The sequence below is a fragment of the Oratosquilla oratoria genome, chromosome 19 (assembly GCF_046742065.1).
Source record: "Oratosquilla oratoria isolate Oo_2021 chromosome 19, ASM4674206v1, whole genome shotgun sequence".
Classification (NCBI taxonomy): Eukaryota; Metazoa; Arthropoda; class Malacostraca; order Stomatopoda; family Squillidae; genus Oratosquilla; species Oratosquilla oratoria.
Genome location: NC_134795.1, coordinates 39,580,137 through 39,602,671, shown reverse-complemented (window position 1 = coordinate 39,602,671; position 22,535 = coordinate 39,580,137). Strand labels below are relative to the sequence as shown.

General features: G+C 38.9%; 1 protein-coding gene across 6 annotated transcripts in view; it reads left to right on the top strand.

Annotated features, from left to right (window-relative positions):
- Positions 1 to 22,535, top strand: part of Mms19 (MMS19 nucleotide excision repair protein) — a 514,253-nt gene that overhangs the window by 344,624 nt on the left and 147,094 nt on the right. For all 6 annotated transcript variants that reach the window (XR_012967332.1, XM_076202916.1, XM_076202918.1 and 3 more), the window contains one exon: positions 11,746 to 11,912. Coding sequence is in view for 5 of the 6 variants with exons in the window: in XM_076202916.1 (XP_076059031.1) it covers positions 11,746 to 11,912 (167 nt within the window). In the remaining variant the exon portion in view is untranslated. The remainder of the gene's footprint in view (positions 1 to 11,745; positions 11,913 to 22,535) is intronic.

The window sequence follows — 22,535 nt, the reverse complement described above, 5'->3', positions numbered from 1 at the left end:
TGTTGTTTGTGGATGACACTTCGCTTGTGACAGGATCAGAGGAGGGATTGAGGAAGTTGGTGACAGAGTTTATGAGAGTGTGTGAAAGGAAGAAAGCTGAAGATAAATGTGGGTAAAAGTAAGGTGATGAGATGTGTAAAGGGTGAGGGTGGCAGTGGACTGGAGGTGAGCATTGGGGGAGAGCGACTGGAGGAAGTGGATGGTTTTGGGTACTTGGGTGCAAATGTGGCAGGAAAAGTTGGAGTGGAGGTGGAGGTGGAGTGTAGATTGAGAGAAGCAAGTGAGTGCCTTGGTGGACTAAAGGGTGTAGTGAGGAATAGACATTTGGGGGTGGATGCTGGGAGGAGACTGTATGAAGGAGTGATTGTGCCAACAGCACTGTATGGGACAGAAGCGTTAAACATAGGAGAAGAAGAGAGAAGAAGTTTGAATGTGTTTGAGATGAGATGTCTGGGAAGTGTGATGGGTGTTGCTGGGCTGGATGGAGTGAGAGGTGGGGAGGAGAATGGGGGTGGAGGGGGAGTTGGGGGATGGGGTTGATGAGGGAGTGTTGGGATGGTTTGGACACATGGAAAGAATGAGTGAGGAAGGACTAGTGGAAGAGGTGTGGAAGGCTGATGTGGAGGGGGTGAACTTGAGGGGACGTCCTGGGATGGGGTGGATGGGTGGGGTGAAGGGGGCTTTGGGGAAGAGGGGAATGTCTGTTGGGGAAGGATGGGAGAGGACAGAAGACGGGGGTGAATGGAGAGTGGTTGTGTATGGATGATGTGATGCGTGAGGTGGAGTGGGTGGGGGGATGGGGGGTGAGGTAGTGTGTGTGAGCAAAATTTGACGCAGCCCGAAGGGGTTTCACCCTATCTTCTCCTTTTATGCATGGGGGGATGGAGAGGGGGGTCGCCAATTTAATGAAGTGGCCTTTTTGTGGATGTGCTGTGCTTTGCGACACTGCCTCTGACCCAGGGCAATGGACAGGGTGCAGGGGTGGCCTGTCGTCCGGGAGGTGCTAAGATGGGAGGGAGGGTGGAGGGGAGTGGAGTGTATTTATGGATGGAATGGGTGGTAAGGGGGAAAAGCCTTGGTATATGTATGTATGTATGTATGTATTTGTCTACATTGTGTTTTTCTTTGATACTGTAAACCACAATGCATTTCTTTTTGTCCACTGTGTCTCACCCAATTTGCCTTTTCTTTGATCACCTTGATCACTGTTTCCTTTGCATTCTCTTCTACCTGTTGCTGTACTATTTCTTTGAATGAGAGTTTTTGATTTTCATGTTCCCTTTCCACTGATTTTTTATTTTGTTCAGATCAGCCCCCACTGGAGCCGCTCTATTCTGTGGGGGAGCAACCCCAGGCTCTTGCCTCTATGTGGAGGGGGTGGGAACAGCCAATGGCAGTAGCATGCTGGGGGCCAGCTACCCATGACCCTCAGTATGACATAGCCTTGACCATTGCTGAATAGACTTTTATACCCGCATTTCTTAACACACCCATTATCTTCACTTCCCTTCACCCAACTTTCTACCCCCTTTTATTTTATCATGTTTGACCCTCCCGGTGACTTAGCCAAATTTTGAAGCCTCTCAGTAACAAACTTCATGTACAGTCATTATATGTCAAATCTTTTCATTCATAATCACTATAAAGAAAGTCCTATGGCGATGGCTAGTGATGATAGGGGCAGGAGAAGGTGATCTCTGGGAGACTCTAGTCACGAACTGCACATAGGTGATGTGGGCAAAATAGTCGTTCTGTGTTGGGATGGAGGCATCATCACAGCTCAGCAGCTACCCACATGACTGAGCAGCCCTGTTCAGGAACCACTCTGCTCACCCCACATGGGGAGGGGCTAGAAAAGGTGCCCTAAAAATAGTTTGCCTCACATCCACCTGACTGGGGAACTGCCCCCAGTAAGGTCACCCTCATTGCGGTCAAGATGCAGAAAAATCCCGAGCACACATGACGACCTCAGGCTCGAAAAAAGACCCTTCTTTGACACCCCCAATACTGATAGTTATATAAAACAATTGAAAGTTGTGCACATAGAAGATATTCCAATACAGTGTAACTATGATGATAAATCTACTCCATTGAGCAAATTTGGAACTATAGTAGAAATTTGCATGAAATTTCTTGACATTGAGAAAAAATGGGAAGCTTGGGTAACATTTGATAAGCATGAAGATGCCTTTAACCTGAGCAGAAACTTCAATACCCTGAAAATTTACAATTCTTTAGTCAAAGAAGCCTTAACAGATCTGGTTCCTAGAAATCTAGATGTATATAAACATGCAGAATGGAATTCAGATAACCATCAAGATAATACAATAAAAGAAAGAATCCCCCAACATCCTATGTGGATAGTAATTAAGGCTAAGGAAGAAAAATTTAATTACTATAAATTTAAGAGATACCTTCAACAGAAGGTAGGTGGCATTAAAAATGGAGATATAACTAGTGAAGCAAAACATTTTTTTTTCTAATTGCAAGTTAGAAAAAAAATGAGTTTTTCTTTTTACACGTCCAAATTTGTTCAGATATTAAATATCAAGTATATGAAAACAGGTGTAAGTACTTGATTCATCACTCCACATATGCGTATCTACATTATTCAAAGAGACAGACACAGTATAAAAATAAACAAGTAATTGACCTTTTTAGTCAGGACTCAAATGCTGCAACAAGTGTAGATATTGTATATGGGCCAATATGGCTACCTTACAAAATTTACTCTTAGTATAATCTTCAAAGATTAAACACTCCAAATTTCCTTGTCATGAATGGTTAAACATACACATAAAATAGGATATACAATAAGGTATGCCCAAATTAATGATGGTCTATGGGCCTGAAAAAAAAAAAAATAATAATAAATATCCCTTTTTTTATATATATATATATAAAAAACATGTTTTTATATAAAAAAAAAATGAGTTGCATCTATAGATATAACAAGATTAGGTAAGAATTCAATACTTGTTCATGCCAAATCAAAAACATAATCCAAGATGCTCTGTATGTTGAATGTTGAAAATAGTGATATAATAGAAAAGATTAGTCCTCACCAAAATTATAGTTATGGAAGAGGTGTTATCCATGATAAAGACTTGTATGAGTTGACTGAACTAGAAATATTAGAAATGTGCCCCACATCTATTTGGAAAGTGAAAAAGATCCCAAACAGTAATGTGATTATACTTATTTTTGAGGATAGCAATATACCACCTTGTATAGCAATTGAAAATGAAAGAGTGAGAGTTTGACCTTTCCATCCTAAAGCTCTACAGTGCTATAATTGTTTTAAATTTGGCCATCCATCAAAGATATGTGGTAATTGCTCTGGCCCAACACATGGCCAATGCTCAGATACTCCCAAATCTATCTATTGTCAATTGGATCACAAACCAGTTGATAGAGTATGTGAAGAATACAAATTTGAAACAGCAGCTGTAACTAAAGCTTATACTGAGCATATCACGATAGGACATGCCAAGCGACTCTTAGGAAGAAAAAGAGCTATGCAAATGCTCTTACTACCCCAAGAAATCCACCTCATTCTACAAATCTCTCCACTACAAATGAGACTTCAACCTCTGGGGTAGCAACATAACATTCAAGGCCAGATAATCAATGTACTATGGTGAGAACACCAAACACAAAGACAGATATTCTACCTCCAGATTACACAAACACCTCACATAGTAAAGAGGTGCAACCCTCAAATCCCCTTCCACCTTCCAGCGTAGTATCTCAGGCAGAATCCGCAAATGCTCTTACCACCCCAAGAAATCCACCTTGTTCTACAAATCCCCCCACTTTTAATAAGACTTCAACCTCTAAGTTAGAAACGCAACACTCATGGCCAGGTGATCAACATGCTTTGATGAGAACACTAAACACTAAGACAGATATACTACCTCCTGATCATAAAAACATGGCACATAATAAAGAGGGGCAACCCTCCAATCCACCACCACCTTCTAGTGAAATATTTCGGGCAGAATCCACAAATGCTTGTACTACTCCAAGAAATCCACCTCATTCAACAAATCCCTCCTCTGTGAATGAAACCTCAACCTCTGGGGTAGCAGCCCAACATTCAGGGCCAGGTGACCAACATAACTTGGCAAGAACACAAAACACTAAGGCAGATATTCTACCCCCTGATCATAAAAACACTTCATATAGAAAAGAGGGGCAACCTGCCAATTCTCCTCCATCTTCTAGTGTATTGTCTCGGGCAGAATCACTACCAGACTCAATGGAAATTGAAATAAAAAACAAAACAAAAGAACAAGAACACCCTCACACTCTCCATCAACTCCAAAGAAATGTAACCCTAGCAGATATATATTACAAGAAAAGATAAAGGAGCAAAAGCCAAAACTACCAAAACAGCTACTGAAGAAAAACCACCATCTTCACAAAAAGCTCATAAAGACAAAAAACACTCAAAAACGACCTTGAATAGAGGACCTCCCCCCAGAAAATAGATACATTCACATTACTAATACAGTGGAACTGTCAGGGACTTTGAGCAAAATATGAAGAGCTTAGTCTTAATTTATGAATATTCTCCAGTAGGTGTATGCTTACAAGAAACAATGTTGGATGAACATACACCCTGTCCAAAAGAATATATATCTTTTAGAACTCCACATAATATAGAAGCAGGAAGTTATGGAGGATGTCTCGTTTATGTATGAAGAGATATTCCCCATTTTCCAAATAGTTTAAATACTCATACAACATTACAAGCAGTAGCAGTTCAAATACAATTAAAAAGAAAATACACCTTATGCTCACTTTACCTGCCCCCAAACACCATGGTTACCTGGGAGGAAATAGTAACTTTGATTAATCAACTCCTGCGGCCATTTCTCATTATGGGCGACCTAAATGGCAGACACCCACTATGGGGAGATGTTACTACAAACCAAAAAGGGAATATTATAGCTTCAGTTATAGAATATGAAGATCTAGGACTTTTGAATACTGGGGAGCCCACCCGTTACCATATTCAAACAGGTACTGTCTCTTGTCTAGATCTTACAATTTCTAGTCCCAACTGCACAATTGATTTCAGATGGAGACCAAATGATGACTAGCACAACAGTGACCATGCCCAGATAATAATTGAAACAAATGATGACCTACCAACTCAAAGATCACCAAAGTGGAGTATTGACAAAGCAGATTGGGATAAGTTTAAAGAATTAAGTGAAATCGAAGACAGTGCAAATGACTTTCCAACTCCAGAAGATGCTATTGACTTTTTAAATGGAACTTTTCATACAGCAGGTATACACTTTATACCAAAAACTACAGGACTCTTTAAGTGGCCCCCAGTTCTGTGGTGGTCTGAAGAGCTCAGAATTTTACATTGAACTACAAGAACATCACTTACCCGTTACCGCAGACATCAAACAATTGAAAATATTAGTATCTATAAACAGTGCAGAGCTAGATTTCGTAAAGCAATGAAAGCTGCCAGAAGACATCAATTGTTGAACACCCATCCACAGTATTTGGAAAAAAATTAACAAGATAGCAGGGAAATTTACACCCAACCCTCCACCAGTGCTTAAAGTTAACAATATCCTTGTCACAGGTTCAAAAAAAGTTAGTAATATTTTGGCTCACCATTTTGCTCAAGTCTCACAAAAGACTAACCATAGCCCAGGACACCAATACGGAATAAAAGAAGAACAACATTTAGGTTTTTCATCAGACAAGACAGAATCATACAACATACCCTTTACAGAAAGAGAATTTGATGCTGCCCTAGATAGAAGCAAAAATACAGCCCCTGGTGATATCCCTTATGAAATGTTTAATCCCTTCCATACGGTGCCGCATATGTAGGCGGCATGAGGAGCAAGTGGATACACGAGGCTGCCATATCGGCATCTTGATTATATTTATTGTAGTTGTCCCTGCGTAATGACATACTCTCTAAACTGTCTTCATCACATTTTCTATGGTCATCAAAATTCACGGGTGAAAGAGAGAACGATCGATATAAGCGGTGACTATATTTTATGATGCGAGTATTATTACGACACATCGTACGTCTGACAGCTAATGCTGCCCGCGAGATTTTGGCCCGTACTGAAGAGGTTAAACATATTACAAGGAATACAAAACTTTTTGTGATAAGTATTATAAATAGATTGTGGCAGGAGCACAGATACCCAGCAGAGAAGGGAAAGACCTGTTGACCATCTTCAGAATTATGAAAGGGATGGAAGTTCTCGAAAGAGATGACCTATTGAAATGGGACAAAAGAGAAACAAGTGGACACGATAAGAAGCTAAAGAAGGACAGTTACAGAAGAGACCTGAAAAAGAACAGTTTCCCGAACAGAGTGATTGATGTCTGGAACAAACTAAACGGTGAGGCAGTGAAAGCCAGAATTATACATGAGTTCTAGAATAAACTGGATGTGGAGAGATACAAAAATGGGTCTCAACGAGCATAGCTCCCGTCCCGTAAAATACAACTAGGTACAACTAGGTAAATATATGGGAAACAGCTTTTGTATTATCTTTTCTAAAGCCCCGAAAAGACCCATATTCAGATTCCAGTTACCGTCCTTTTGATTTAACCTGCTGTCTAAGCAAAATAAATGAGAAAGTGGTAAATAAAAGACTTGTATGGTATCTCGAGCGTAATAATATTATATCACCATCACAATGTGGATTTAGAAAAATGCATTCTACAATAGATGTCCTAATGCAGATGGAGACCTCCATATGTGAAGCATACGCCTCAAAGCAACATCACATAACTGTATTCTTTGATATAGAAAAGGGATATGACACTGCATGGAGACATGGAATTCTTAAGACCATTCATGATTGTGGTCTGTGAAGAGAATGACCCCTGTATATTAGGGCATTTTTATCATACAGATATTTTAAAGTTAAAATTGGTAATACTCTATCAGATAAAAGATGCCAAGAAGAGGGCGTTCTGCAAGGGAGTATACTTAGTGTAACACTTTTTGCTTTGGCAATAAATGGGGTAGCCAATATTATACCAGATAACATATTGAGTACATTATATGTAGATGACCGCTTGATATCCTTTGCTGCTACCTATATGCCTGTAGCAGAAAGGAAACTACAACTCGTTATCAACAAGATTGTCAACTGGGCAGAAAAACAAGGATTTAAAATATCTACCAGCAAAACAATCATCGTGCACTTTTGCCACATCAAAGGGATACACCCACACCCAGACCTTTATCTATATGGCAATATAATACCATGTGTTGAAGAGACTAGATTCCTAGTTCTCATATTTGATAAAAAACTTACTTGGATCCCCCATCTAAAACATATTAAAACAAAATATCAAGAGGCTTTACATATTTTAATTCTTTTATCAAGTGCAAACTGGGGATCAGATAGACAGACAATTTTAAGAATACATAAATCTCTGATTATTACCAAATTACAATATGGATGTGAAATTTATTCTTCTGCATCAACCAAACATCTAAAGATCCTAGATTCAGTACACCACAACAGCATACGTTTGGCAACAGGAGCTTTCCAATCTTCCCCCATCCCCAGTTTACTAATTGATGCTGGAGAGATTCCACTTGAACTATACTGACAGTCCTCTATCATCCGGTATTGGTTTAGGACACAGAGACTCCCTAAATCAAGAGTATTTACTACAGCCAACAGAAATTGGGGTATTGGCTGCATGTTATTGTGGCAAAGTAGCATGCAGTTGATACTTTAGGGTCTATATGGGGCGCCCCTACGGACAAGAGCCACACATCATTTTGTCTGTGATAGAGGAAAACTCTGTTCATAGAGAAATGATGACACTTTTATACTACGACTGTCCCTCTGTTATGCTGTCGCCCAACCCCTTGTTACTGTCCTCTACAATTTCTCTGAATATTCATTTCCTTTTTTGTCTACCTTCCTTGTGGTGGGGGAAAAGAATACTGCCACTAAGTATTTTCCACTTGGATCGTAAGAGGCGAGAAGAAAGGGACGGAGATTGGGACTAGGCATCCTTCTTGTAGCCCCACAGGAGACATTCCTAAAAAAAGTAAAGGCATAAGAGGGTCTAGGAGTTTTCTGACCAGCACCCAAAGGTTTGGGTCTTTTAATGTGCGTGGATGTGGTACAGATGAGAGTAAAAGGGAAGAGATAGGTAGTATGTTTGTGAGAAGAAAGATGGATGTGCTGGCTTTGAGTGAAACTAAGTTGAAAGGGAAGGGCGAGTGTAAGTTTGGGAGTGTAAGTGGGAGGTTATCAGGAGTGAAGAGAGGGCGAGGGAGCGAAGGGGTGGCTATACTAGTAAGTGAAGAGATAGGTAAACGTGTAGTGGAGTGGAAGGAGGTTTCCTCAAGGATAATGTGGATGAAGGTGAAACTGGGAAAGGAAATGTGGGTTTTTGGAAGTGCATATGGGCCTGGCAGAGAGAAGAGTGTAGAAGAAAGGGAGGCTTTTTGGATAGATTTAAATGAGTGCATAGAGGATTAAGGGAGAAATGTAAATGTAATAGTACTGGGAGACCTTAATGCTAGGGTAGGAAATGATCCAATTGATGGAATGGTTGGGAAATGTGGAGTTCCAGGAAAGAATCGTAGTGGAGAGTTGATGGTGGAAATGTGTCTAGAGAGTTGATGATAGCAAATACTGTGATTCGGAAGAAAGTCAAGCATAAGTACACATGGGAGAGGGTGGTGGATGGAAGGGTGGTAGATAAAGCGTTAATGGATTATGTAGTGGTAAATAGGATTATGATAGGAAGAGTTAAGGATGTACATGTGCTAAGGGGAGAGGGTGGGGGAATATCAGATCCTTTTTTGGTGGAAGGTAAGTTGAGAGTGGAGGATAGATGGAGAAAGAGGAAAGGGACAAAAGATAGGGAGGTGCTTAGAGTGAACTCTTTAAAGGAAAAGGAGGAGTATAAGAAGAAGCTGAAGGAGGAGTGGGAGGGAGTAAAGGATAGAGTAGAACTAGGAGTGGAGGAGGAATGGGGATGGTTCAAGGAGGGAGTCACAAAGTGTGCAAGGATGGTGTGTGGAACAAGAAGGACAGGAGGAAATAGAAGAAAGGGTGGTAAATGGTGGGATGAGGAAACAAAGAAGGTTGTAGAAGAGAAGAAGCGAGCTTTCACAGATTGGTTACAAAATAGGACGAGGGAGTCATATGAGAGGTACAAAGAAAAGAAAAGAGAAGTAAAGCAAAAGGTAAAGAAGGCAAAGAGGAGAGCAGATGCGAAGTGGGGTAAGAGTATGACAGAAAATTTTTAAAGTAATAAAAAGATGTTTTGGAAAGAAATTAAGAGAGGAAGAGGAGGCGAATCAAGTAGAGAAGAAAAGGTAAAAGGTGCAGATGGAGAGATGATAATGGAAGAGAAGGCAATAAAGGGAAGATGGGCAGAATATTTTAGGGAGTTGCTAAATGTGAAGGAGGATAGGGAAGGAAAGATAGCTGCAGTGGGAAATGCTAAAAAAAATGACTGTGATGAGTGAAGAAAATGGAGGAGAAATAAAGAGGGATGAAGTGAAGGCAGTTGTTAAGATGATGAAAGCAGGTAAGGCACCTGGTCTGGATGGATGCCATGCAGAATGTCTAAAAAAAGGAGGTACAGTGATGGTGGACTGGCTGGTGAGGTTATTTAATGTTTGCTGGAGAGAGGGTAGAGTGCCGGAGGACTGGAGGTGCCTGTATAGTTCCACACTACAAGGGAAAAGGGGACAAGTGTGAATGTAGTATTTTCAGAGGGATTAGCTTGTTAAGTGTAGTTGGGAAGGCTTATGGGAGGATCTTGATTGAGAGGATTAGGAGAGGAACAGAGGGAGTAATTGGTGAGGAACAGTGTGGATTTAGGACAGGTAGAGGTTGTGTAGATCAGATTTTTGTGGTAAGACAGATATGTGAGAAAGCTATAGGAAAGGGGAAGGATGTTTTTTGGGCTTTTATGGATCTGGAAAAGGCTTACAACAGGGTGGACAGAAAAGCACTGTGGGAGGTTTTGCGGATTTACGGGATAGGAGGAAAGCTTCTGGGAGCTGTCAAGAGTTTTTACGAGAGTAGTAGAGCTTGTGTCAGGATTAGAAATGGAGAGAGTGAGTGGTTCAAGGTAAAGGTGGGACTTTGTCAAGGATGCGTTATGTCGCCCTGGCTGTTCAACTCATACATGGATGGGGTAGTGCGAGAGTTAAAAAACAAGGGTAGTGGGTCAGGGATTGGAGATGGTTAAACAAAATGGAGAAAAGTGGAAGGTGAGCCAGCTGTTGTTTGCGGACGACACTGTGCTTGTGGCAGGATCGGAGGAGGGATTGAGGAAGTTGGTGACAGAGCTTGGGAGGGTGTGTGATAGAAGAAAGCTAAAGATAAATGTGGGTAAAAGTAAGGTGATGAGATGTACAAGGGGTGAAGGTGGTAGTAGACTGGAAGTGAGCATTAAGGGAGAGCAACTGGAGGAAGTGGATAGTTTTAGATACTTGGGTGCAAATGTGGCAGGAAAAGGTGGAATGAAGGTGGAGGTAGAATGTAGATTGAGAGAAGCGAGTAAATGCCTTGGTGGATTAAAAAGTGTAATGAGGAATAGACATTTGGGAATGGATGCTAAGAGGAGACTGTATAAAGAAGTGATTGTGCCAACAGCACCGTATGGGGCAGAAACATGGAACATAAGAGAGGAAGAGAGAAAGAGTTTGAATGTGTTTGAGATGAGGTGTCTGAGAAGTATGATGGGGGTTACTAGGCTGGATAGAGTGAGAAATGAGGAGGTGAGGAGAACAGGAGTGGAAAGGGAGTTGAGAGATAGGGTTGATGAAAGAGTATTAGGATGGTTTGGACACATGGAAAGAATGAGTGAAGAAAGACTAGTAAAGGAGGTATGGAAGGCAGATGTGAAGGGAGTGAACATGAAGGGACGTCCTAGGGTGAGGTGGATGGATGGGGTGAAGGGGGCTTTGGGGAAGAGGGGAATGTCCGTTGAGGAAGGATGGGAGAGGATAGAAGACAGGGGTGAATGGAGAATGGTTTATATGGATGATGTTGTGATGTATGAGGTGGAATGGGCGGGGGGATGGGGGGTGTGGTAGTATGTGTGAGCAAAATTTTGACGCAGCCTGAAGGGATTTCTCCCCGTCTTCTCCTTTTGTGCATGGGGGGGGGGACGGAGAGGGGGGTCGCCGATTTAATGAAGCAGCCTTGCTGTGAATAAAAATCTTTCCCACCCATTCCATCCTTATCACTCTCCACTCCCCTCCACCCTCTTCCCTCCCTCTTATCTTGGCACCTCCTGGATGACGGTTCATCCCTGCATCTTGTCCACTGCCCTGGGTCAGAAGCAGTGTTGCAAGACACAGCACATCCACAGCAACTGTTTTGGATTCAGTATATTATTTTCTTCCAGATGTTTAATCCATCTACTTTTGGTGACTTTCACGTATTTTTGCTATTGCACTTGTGAGGGAGACTGTAGTATAGTTGCCCCCCCTTTACATATTGGTACAATATTTGCATTTTTACAATCATGTGGTACCTTTCCTTCTTTGAGTAATCAGTTATCTTATACATTTTGTCCACTAATTCATCCATATATTCTTTAATATCCAATTTGCAATTTCCATCCAGACCGTTGTAGGTACTTTGAATATAGATGAGAAGTTAAGAATAGATGTAATGAGTTTCAGTTGTTGCCGTATGTAATTTGAATATTTAATTTAGCATTTTAACTTCTTTTCAACCTCAACAGATGAATCTTTTGCTGAAGTGCTGTACAACGCTCAGACCTGTTTTGGAAACATTCTTGATAATATAGAGAATGGAGATACCCGGAAAAGTGCATTGACTTCATGGGTGTGGCTGACAAAAGCTTTGGTCATGAAAGGTCATCCAGATGCATTTATTTGGGTTGAGAAGGTAAATAGATTATTCTTGTTCTTGGGGAACCATAGATCATGCCCTTCTAGCCATGAAAGGGGGCCCACGTTGAAACAACCAAGACATATTTAGGAAAGGAGGGAAGAGGGGTCCTCATGATTCACTGGGCATAGCAATGGTGCTCTGTTTCAGTCTCATTCATTTGAAGCAAACATCCACACCTGTCTCTCCCTCCCCCCTGTCATATCTCTTTCTCTCTTACTCTTTCTTTTCTCTCTCCTCTCTCTCTCCCCTACTCTCTCTCTCTATCTCCTCTCTCTCTCTCTCCCCCCCTCTCTCTATCTCTATCTCCCTGAAGCCCTGCTCTTCTCTACATAGAGGAGAGAGAGCTACCCATGCTAGTAAGGCTCAGCAGTGAGGGACCTGACTAAAAGGTTCCCAGAGCTAGGCCACCTGTGCCACCCATCAGAAGGACCACTTTTGTAATGTCATTCTGTGTTGGATGGTTGTGTCTGGGCTAGGATGAGTTGTGGTTGGAGGTTTTAGCTGTATTGCAGACAAACTCTCAAATCTAGAGGAGACTATTTTTAATAAGTGGCCCCAGTGGGGATGAGATGCCTCATCCAATGTGGCCAATGCTCACTCCCCTCATAATCCCAGTAGGTGAAAATCCTTGGCCCCTGGAGCAATTTAACATTTCACACTATGGATACAAATACAGTGATACCTTGAGATACAAAATTAATTTGTTCTGTGACTGCTGTCATATGTAAGAAAATTGTATCTCAAAATAATTACAGGAGTCCCTCAAATAATGCGGGGGTTAGGTTCCTGAAATTACCGTGTATGACCAACTCCGCATATGCTGACATTCCATATTAAATACCAACTGCATGTACTGTATGCATGTATTCACCTCGGATCTGCTGCAGTATCTGTCGAGACAGCCAGACACCACCCTACGGCAGTGAGCTCAGAGCTCCTTTTTAGCCGATCTCTGGGTAGGTCTGAGACCACTCACACACCACACACCGGGACAGCAAGGTCACAACTCCTTGACTAACGTCCCGTACCTACTCGCTGCTAGGTGAACGGGCTACACGTGAAAGGAGACAAACCCAACTTATCTCCGCCCGACCGGGGAATCGAACCCCGGTTCTCTGGCTTGTGAGGCCAGTGCTTTACCAATCCGCCACCGAGCCGTGTATGTGTGTATGTATTTACCTAGTTGTATTTTACGGAAAGGGGAGCTATGCTCGTGGGGTCCCGTCTTCATATCTCATTTTATCTAAACTATTTTTAAATTCATGTGTTGTTTTTGCACACACCACTTTCTCATCTAACTTATTCCAACTGTCTATTACTCTGTGAGGAAAGCTGTTCTTTTTCAGATCTCTTCTATAGCTGTCTTTTTTTATTTTCTTTCCGTGTCCTCTTGTATTTCTATCATCCCATTTTATCAGATTCTCTATCAGTAATTTCTATGCCTTTCATGATTCTGTAAATAGCTATCAAATCTCCTCTCTCTCTTCTTTGCTTTAGTGTCTGTAGCTCAAGTTTTGCTAGTCTCTCTTCATATGATAGTTTTGAGAGTGTTGGTGCCAATTTTGTAATTGCTTTTTGTATTCTTTCAAGATTTTTATACATTTTTTTGCACTTGGTGACTATATCGTTGCTGCATATTCCAGTCTTGGTCTTATCAGGGTGATTAGAATTTTCTTCACCATTTATTCATCCAGGTATGTAAATGCAACTTTGATTGTTCTTATTAAGTTATAAGTTTCTCCAAAAATCTTATTTATATGTTTCTCAGGTGACATATTATTCATAACAATGACTCCCAGGTCCTTCTCATTTTCTACTTTTTTTATTCCTTCTCCCAATTTATATGATCCTGTTATTCTGTTTTTGCTTTTTCCAAATTCCATTATACTACACTTTTTTGTATTGAACTCCATCTCCCACTTCCTACTCCATTCCTGTACTTTATTTAGAACACTCTGTAGTGATTCACAATCTTCTTCCGTGTTCACTCTTTTCAGTAGTTTTGCATCATCTGCAAAGAAGCTCATATAGCTTTCAATTCCTTCATCCATATCATTAATATATGTAGCAAACATTATTGGGGCTGGAACTGTTCCTTGTGGAACAACACTTATTACTTCATCCCATTTTGAGTGTTTGTCTCTTATCACTACTCTCATTTTTCTTTCTTGCAAAAAGTCTTCCATCCAATTAAGCAGTTTGCCCTGTATTCCTCCTTCAGTTTCTAATTTCTTAAGCAACTTCTTATGTGGTACTTTGTCAAAAGCTTTTTTTAGGTCTAGAAATGCACAATGAGCCCATCCATCTCTTTCTTGTATTATATCTATTAGCCTTGAATAGAAACATATTAAATTGGTGATGCATGATCGTCCTTGTCTGAATCCAAATTGCCTTGGATTTAACACATTGTTTTTTTCTAAATATTTTACCCATGTACTTTTGACAATTCTTTCACAAATTTTTGCTATTGTACTTGCTAGAGAGACTGGTCCATGTGTGTATTACCGAGTTGTATTTACCTAGTTGTATTTTACGGGAAGGGGAGCTATGCTTGTGGGGTCCCGTCTTCATATCTCATTTTATCTAAACTATTTTTAAATTCATGTATTGTCTTTGCACACACCACTTTCTCATCTAACTTGTTCCATCTGTCTATTACTCTGTGAGGAAAGCTGTTCTTTTTCAAATCTCTTCTATAGCTGTCTTTTTTTATTTTCTTTCCGTGTCCTCTTGTATTTCTGTCATCCCATTTTATCAGATTCTCCCTATCAGTAATTTCCATGCCTTTCATGATTCTGTAAATAGCTATCAAATCTCCTCTCTCTCTTCTTTGCTCTAGTGTCTGTAGCTCAAGTTTTGCTAGTCTCTCTTCATATAATAGTTTTGAGAGTGTTGGTGCCAATTTTGTAATTGCTCTTTGTATTCTTTCAAGATTTTTATACATTTTTTTGCACTTGGTGACCATATCGTTGCTGCATATTCCAGTCTTGGTCTTATCAGGGTGATTAGAATTTTCTTCACCATTTATTCATCTAGGTATGTAAATGCAACTTTGATTGTTCTTATTAAGTTATAAGTTTCTCCAAAAATCTTATTTATATGTTTCTCAGGTGACATATTATTCATAACAATGACTCCCAGGTCCTTCTCATTTTCTACTTTTTTTATTCCTTCTTCTCCCAATTTATATGATCCTGTTATTCTGTTTTTGCTTTTTCCAAATTCCATTATACAGTCAAACCTCGGTTTTCGAACATAATCCGTTCGAGAAGGCTGTTCGAAAAGCGATTTGTTCGAAAACCGAAACAATTTTTCTCATTATAATCAATGTAAATAATTTTAATCCGTTCCAAGTCTAAAAAACAACTTTTTCTATTTTTTTTTTTTACTATTTTACACCATAAACTGCACTGTATACTGTTTACCATAAATAAGTGTATCCCACTTCTTTTCTTAAACTTTTCAAACCACCCTCTGCTTGCTTATCAAACCCTTCCGGAATAATGCTAGGATCTTTTTTTTTATCAAATCTTCATACAATTGTCTTGCTTTGGCACAAATTGCATCTTCACTAAGAGTATCACCTGCTAACTGTTTCTCATTTACGAAAATCAGCAAAAGTTTTTCCACTTCCTCCAATACCTGTGGCCTTTGTTTGCTAAAAACACTTGATCTTTTAGCCACATCACTTGCTTTAACCTGGTCTTTATTTTTTAGGATGGTGCTTATCGTCGATTTCGCCATCCCAAACTCCTTAGCCAACGCAGACACACGAACGCCAGATTCATATTTCGCTATTAATTCTTTTTTAAATTCAATAGTTTTGCGCACTACTTTCCTCTTTTCTTCACCACTTGAACTTGCTTTCTTTGGACCCATGATTAGGGGCTAATACACGATGCAAAGATGAAAAAAAGTCAGATTTACGTAAATAAGAACGAACACGTCTGCTCGGAATGAACTTTGATCGCAAATGCGCTACGGAGGAAGCGTCCTTAGCGTTCGAGTTCTCTCGGCTCGCGAGTGAGCCGCGTTCGGGTACGCTCGGCTTCTTTCGGTTTGTTCGAGAGCCGAAATTTGGTCGATTTCTGAGATGTAAAATTCTCGAAATTTTTGGTCGAAAACCGATTTGGTCGAGAACAGAAGCGTTCGATAACCGAGGTTTGACTGTACTACACTTTTTTGTATTGAACTCCATCTCCCACTTCCTACTCCATTCCTGTACTTTATTTAGAACACTCTGTAGTGATTCACAATCTTCTTCCGTGTTCACTCTTTTCAGTAGTTTTGCATCATCTGCAAAGAAGCTCATATAGCTTTCAATTCCTTCATCCATATCATTAATATATGTAGCAAACATTATTGGGGCTGGAACTGTTCCTTGTGGAACAACACTTATTACATCATCCCATTTTGAGTGTTTGTCTCTTATCACTACTCTCATTTTTCTTTCTTGCAAAAAGTCTTCCATCCAATTAAGCAGTTTGCCCTGTATTCCTCCTTCAGTTTCTAATTTCTTAAGCAACTTCTTATGTGGTACTTTGTCAAAAGCTTTTTTTAGGTCTAGAAATGCACAATGAGCCCATCCATCTCTTTCTTGTATTATATCTATTAGCCTTGAATAGAAACATATTAAATTGGTGATGCATGATCGTCCTTGTCTGAATCCAAATTGCCTTGGATTTAACACATTGTTTTTTTCTAAATATTTTACCCATGTATTTTTGACAATTCTTTCACAAATTTTTGCTATTGTACTTGCTAGAGAGACTGGTCTATGTGTGTATTACCGAGTTGTATTTACCTAGTTGTATTTTACGGGAAGGGGAGCTATGCTCGTGGGGTCCCGTCTTCATATCTCATTTTATCTAAACTATTTTTCAATTCATGTATTGTCTTTGCACACACCACTTTCTCATCTAACTTGTTCCATCTGTCTATTACTCTGTGAGGAAAGCTGTTCTTTTTCAAATCTCTTCTATAGCTGTCTTTTTTTATTTTCTTTCCGTGTCCTCTTGTATTTCTGTCATCCCATTTTATCAGATTCTCCCTATCAGTAATTTCCATGCCTTTCATGATTCTGTAAATGGCTATCAAATCTCCTCTCTCTCTTCTTTGCTCTAGTGTCTGTAGCTCAAGTTTTGCTAGTCTCTCTTCATATGATAGTTTTGAGAGTGTTGGTGCCAATTTTGTAATTGCTCTTTGTATTCTTTCAAGTTTTTTTATACATTTTTTTGTACTTGGTGACCATATCGTTGCTGCATATTCTAATCTTGGTCTTATCAGGGTGATTAGGATTTTCTTCACCATTTCTTCATCCAGGTATGTAAATGCAACTTTGATTGTTCTTATTAAGTTATAAGTTTCTCCAAAAATCTTATTTATATGTTTCTCAGGTGACATATTATTCATAACAATGACTCCCAGGTCCTTCTCATTTTCTACTTTTTTTATTCCTTCTTCTCCTAATTTATATGCTCCAGTTATTCTGTTTTTGCTTTTTCCAAATTCCATTATACTACACTTTTTTGTATTGAACTCCATCTCCCACTTCCTACTCCATTCCTGTACTTTATTTAGATCTCTCTGTAGTGATTCACAATCTTCTTCAGTTTTCACTCTTTTCAGTAGTTTTGCATCATCTGCAAAGAAGCTCATATAGCTTTCAATTCCTTCATCCATATCATTAATATATATAGCAAACATTATTGGGGCCAGAACTGTTCCCTGCGGAACACCGCTTATTACTTCATCCCATTTTGAGTGCTGGTCTCTTATCACTACTCTCATTTTTCTTTCTTGCAAAAAGTCTTCCATCCAATTAAGCAGTTTGCCCTGTATTCCTCCTTCAGTTTCTAATTTCTTAAGCAACTTCTTATGAGGTACTTTGTCAAAAGCTTTCTTTAGATCTAGAAATGCACAGTCCGCCCATCCATCTCTTTCTTGTATTATATCTATTAGCCTTGAATAGAAACATATTAAATTGGTGACGCATGATTGTCCTTGTCTGAATCCAAATTGCCTTGGATTTAACACTTTGTTTTTTTTCTAAATATTTTACCCATGTACTTTTGATAATTCTTTCACAAATTTTTGCTGGTGTACTTGTTAGAGAGACTGGTCTATAGTTGGTAGGTTCTTCTTTATTTCCTCCTTTGTATATAGGTACTATATTTGCTTTTTTCCAATCTTCTGGAACTTTTCCTTCTTTCAAGGAACTGTTTATTATGCTATGTATTTTGTCTGCCAGTTCATTCCTGCATTCTTTCAGAATCCAGTTTGCTATTTCATCTGGTCCATGCGATTTTCTGACATCAAGATTACTCAAGTGTGTCAATATTTCATTCTTTGTTACTTCTATTTCTTTTATAGGGGGGACTTTCTCTTTCCATTCGTTCTCTTCAGGTTGTATGTTCTCCCTTGTAAACACTGATTTAAAATGTTTGTTCATAATTTCCGCCATTTCCATTTCCTCAGTGAATTCAACTCCCCCTTGTCTTAATTTCTCCAAGTCTTGTTTGTTTTTCAGTTTATTGTTTACAAATCTGTAGAATAGTTTTGGTTGATCTTTACACTTTTCTATTACATCTTTTTCATATTTTCTCTTTTCCTCTCTGCACGTTTGTACATATTCATTTCTATAACAGGTATATATTTTCCATTTTTCACGTCTTCTGTCTTTTTTAAATTTGGTCCAGGCTTTGTCTCTTTTGTCTTTTAACTCCCTACAACTTTTGTTGTACCAGCATTTTACATATTCTTTTTCTTGTTTTTGTCTTGGGACATACTTTACCACTCCTTTTTTGTAAATTTTTGTCAAAATATTCCATTTCTCTTCTATTGTTGTTTCTTCTTTGTATATTTCTTCCCAGTTTTCTTTTTGAAAGAATTCTCTTATTTTATCAAAGTTTGTTTTTTCATACATCATTCTTCCTCTTCTATATTGTTCATTTCTTTTCCTATATTTTTCTTCATTAAGTTCCAGTTCAATCAATATGTGGTCACTTTTACTTATTGGTGTTTTATATTCAATCTTGTCCACTATTCTGGGTTCAGATGTAATTATTAGGTCTAGTCTCGATGGCTCTTCTTCATTTCTATACCTAGTGTTCTCCTGTATCCATTGTGTCATTGTATGGTCAGTAATCATATCAAGTAGAGCGTTTCCCCAGGAGCTGTCTCCACCCTTTACTGTCATCTCTTCCCAGCAGATTTCTTTGCAATTAAAGTCACCCATCATAACTATTTTTCCTCCATCTTCCATTATCTTGTTTAATGCTATCTTTGTGTTCTCTAACATACTTTTATGTTCACTCTCTTCCCATGAGGCTGTTTTCGGGGGCACATAATTTATCACAAACTTTCTGCTCTTCTTATCTCTGTCTTCTACTTCCATCATTATCATCTCTACTGTATTCTTTCTATATGTGACACACTTCACGTTTATATCCTTCTTAGTCAGGAACATAACTCCACCCCCTTGCTTTTTCTCTCTGTTTTTAATCCAATAATTATATGCATCATGTCCTACACTGTTGGGTGGTAGTGGACCTTTTAATTTTGTTTCTACAATTCCCATTATGTCTGGTTCTTTTTCCTTCAAATAATCATTCAGCTCATTCAATCCTGTTATTAATCCATCTATATTTGTGCAAGACACTCTTAGTTTTCTGCCACTTCCATTGTGTTCTCTGTTTCCCTTTTGTTTTTCTCTTCTATGTCGACTTTCTTTAGTTTCATATTCACTACTCTCCAATAGAATCTCTCTTTTTCTGACTCCGTTCTGTTCTCTTTTTCTTCCTCTCTTTCCTCTTTATTCATTTCCCTTTTTATCCATACCTTTTTATATTGTTCACTTATTGCTAGTTTCCCTGTTTTGGATAAGATATTCTCTGCCGTCGTTTGTGACCTGAATTTAATCTTGATTGGTCTGGTCTTGTCTGTGCTATACTTTCCAAGTCTAAATTTCTCTTCGATTTGCTTCATAATTTCCGGTTCATCTTCCTGTACTGATTCTAGTAATTGGCTTACTTTTTTGTTTTCTTCTTTGATTCTTGTGCTTCTATCTGGGTTGTGTTTCTCTTCCATTCCTAATATAATTATACATTTCTTCTTGTCTACTAAATCTCTTACTATATTCTCCTTTTTCTCATCACTTTAATAACTGAGTCTTCAGTATGTTCTTTCAATTGCTGTTTGATTATGTCAGTGAATGAAACTTTGTTTTCTTCTTGGGTTGTCTTCCAATTTTTAGCTTCTTTAGTTATGGCCTCTCTATTTTCTTTACTATTCCTCTTCAATTCCTCATTCTCCACCTTTACTTCTCTTAACTGTCTTTTTACGTCTTCTATTTCATCAGTTAAGTTTTTGTTCGCCTTCTCTAGTTTTTCCAATTTTTCAAACCTCTCGGCAATTTTAGTCATCTTGCCAAACCTAACTTCCCAGTTATCAGACATTTGTTCAAGTTTTTCCTCCATTTTTTTTCAGTCGGGGGAGGTTGGTATCTGCCGCCCTTTCATTAAATCCTTGGAAATTATCTTCATCACCTTCCATTGAACTGCTTTTATCTATGTTTCTGATCTTTACATTTTTATTAGACATTTCGTCGTCACTCAGCTGGTCCGGGGGCCTTTTCTTGTTTACATTTCATCTGTCTGCCTGGGCCAAGTCTTCTCCTTCCTTCCATTTCCCTCAGCAATCCCTCCCCTTCTCCTCTTTCCTACTTTCCCACTACCCTACGAGCAATTTCCCACCCGCCCTGTAAATACAATAGGTACTTCCTTTGCTTTAGTATCTTCGAATTTTCACTTTTTCTTCAGAACGTCCTCTACACCGTCCATTCGTTGAAGTGTGTGTGTGTGTGTGTGTGCATGTATGTGGTGTATGTATGTGGTGTTTGTGGCATATGTATGTGTTTGTGCGTATATACATGTGTGTGTGGCGTATATGCATGTGTGTGTGTATGTGGTGTATGTGTGTATGTGGTGTATACACATGTGTGTATGTGGCATATGTATGTGTGTGTGGTGTGTGTTTGTGTGGGTATTTATCTAGTAATTTACAGGAAGGGGAGCTATGCTCGTGGTGTCCCGTCTTCATATCTCATTTTATCTAAACTATTTTTAAATTCATGTATTGTTTTTGCACACACCACTTTCTCATCTAACTTGTTCCAAATGTCTATTACTCTGTGAGGAAAGCTATTCTTTTTCAGATCTCTTCTATAGCTGTCTTTCTTGATTTTCTCTCCGTGTCCTCTTGTATTTCTTTCATCCCTTTTTATTAGATCTTCTCTATCAATAATTTCTATGCCTTTCATGATTCTGTAAATAGTTATCAAATCTCCTCTCTCTCTTCTCTGCTCTAGTGTCTGTAGCTCAAGTTTTGCTAGTCTCTCTTCATATGATAGTTTTGAGAATGTTGGTGCCAGTTTTGTAATTGCTCTTTGTATTCTTTCAAGTTTTGTTATACATTTTTTTGTATTTGGTGACCACATCGTTGCTGCATATTCCAATCTTGGTCTTATCAAAGTGATTAATATTTTCTTCACCATTTATTCATCCAGGTATGTAAATGCAACTTTGTTATAAGTTTCTCCAAAAATCTTGTTTAAATGTTTCTCAGGTGACATATTATTCATAATAATGACTCCCAGGTCCTTCTCATTTTCTACTTTTTTTATTCCTTCTCCCAATTTATATGATCCTGTTATTCTGTTTTTGGTTTTTCCAAATTCCATTATACTACACTTTTTTGTATTGAACTCCATCTCCCACTTCCTACTCCATTCCTGTACTTTATTGAGATCAATCTGTAGTAACTCACAATCTTCTTCCGTGTTCACTTTTTTTTAACAGTTTTGCGTCATCTGCAAAGAAGCTCATGTAACTTTCAATTTCTTCATCCATATCATTAATATATATAGCAAACATTATCGGGACCAAAACTGTTCCTTGGTGAACACTGCTTATTACTTCATCCCAGTTAGAGTGTTTGTCTCTTATCACTACTCTCATTTTTCTTTCTTGCAAAAAGTCTTCCATCCATTTAAGCAGATTGCCCTGTATTCCTCCTTCAGTTTCTAATTTCTTAAGTAACTTCTTATGTTGTACTTTGTCATGAGCTTTTTTTAGGTCTAGAAATGCACAATCAGCCCATCCATCTCTTTCTTGTATTATATATATTAACCTTGAATAGAAACATTTTAAATTGGTGACGCATGATCGTCCTTGTCTGAATCCAAACCGCCTTGGATTTAGTAGGTTGTTTTTTTCTAAATACTTTACCCATGTACTTTTGATCATTCTTTCACAGATTTTTGCTATTGCACTAGTTAGAGGGACTGGTCTATAGTTTGTAGGGTCCTCTTTATTTCCTCCTTTGTATATAGGTACTATATTTGCTCTTTTCCAATCTTTTGGAACTTTTCCTTCTTTCAAGGAACTGTTTATTATGGTTTGTACTTTGTCTGCCAGTTCATTCTTGCATTCATTCAAAATCCAGTTTGCTATTTCATCTGGTCCATGCGATTTTCTGACATCAAGATTACTCAAGTGTTTCATTATTTCATTTCCTTGTTACTTCTATTTCTTTTATAGGGGGGATTTTCTCTTCCCA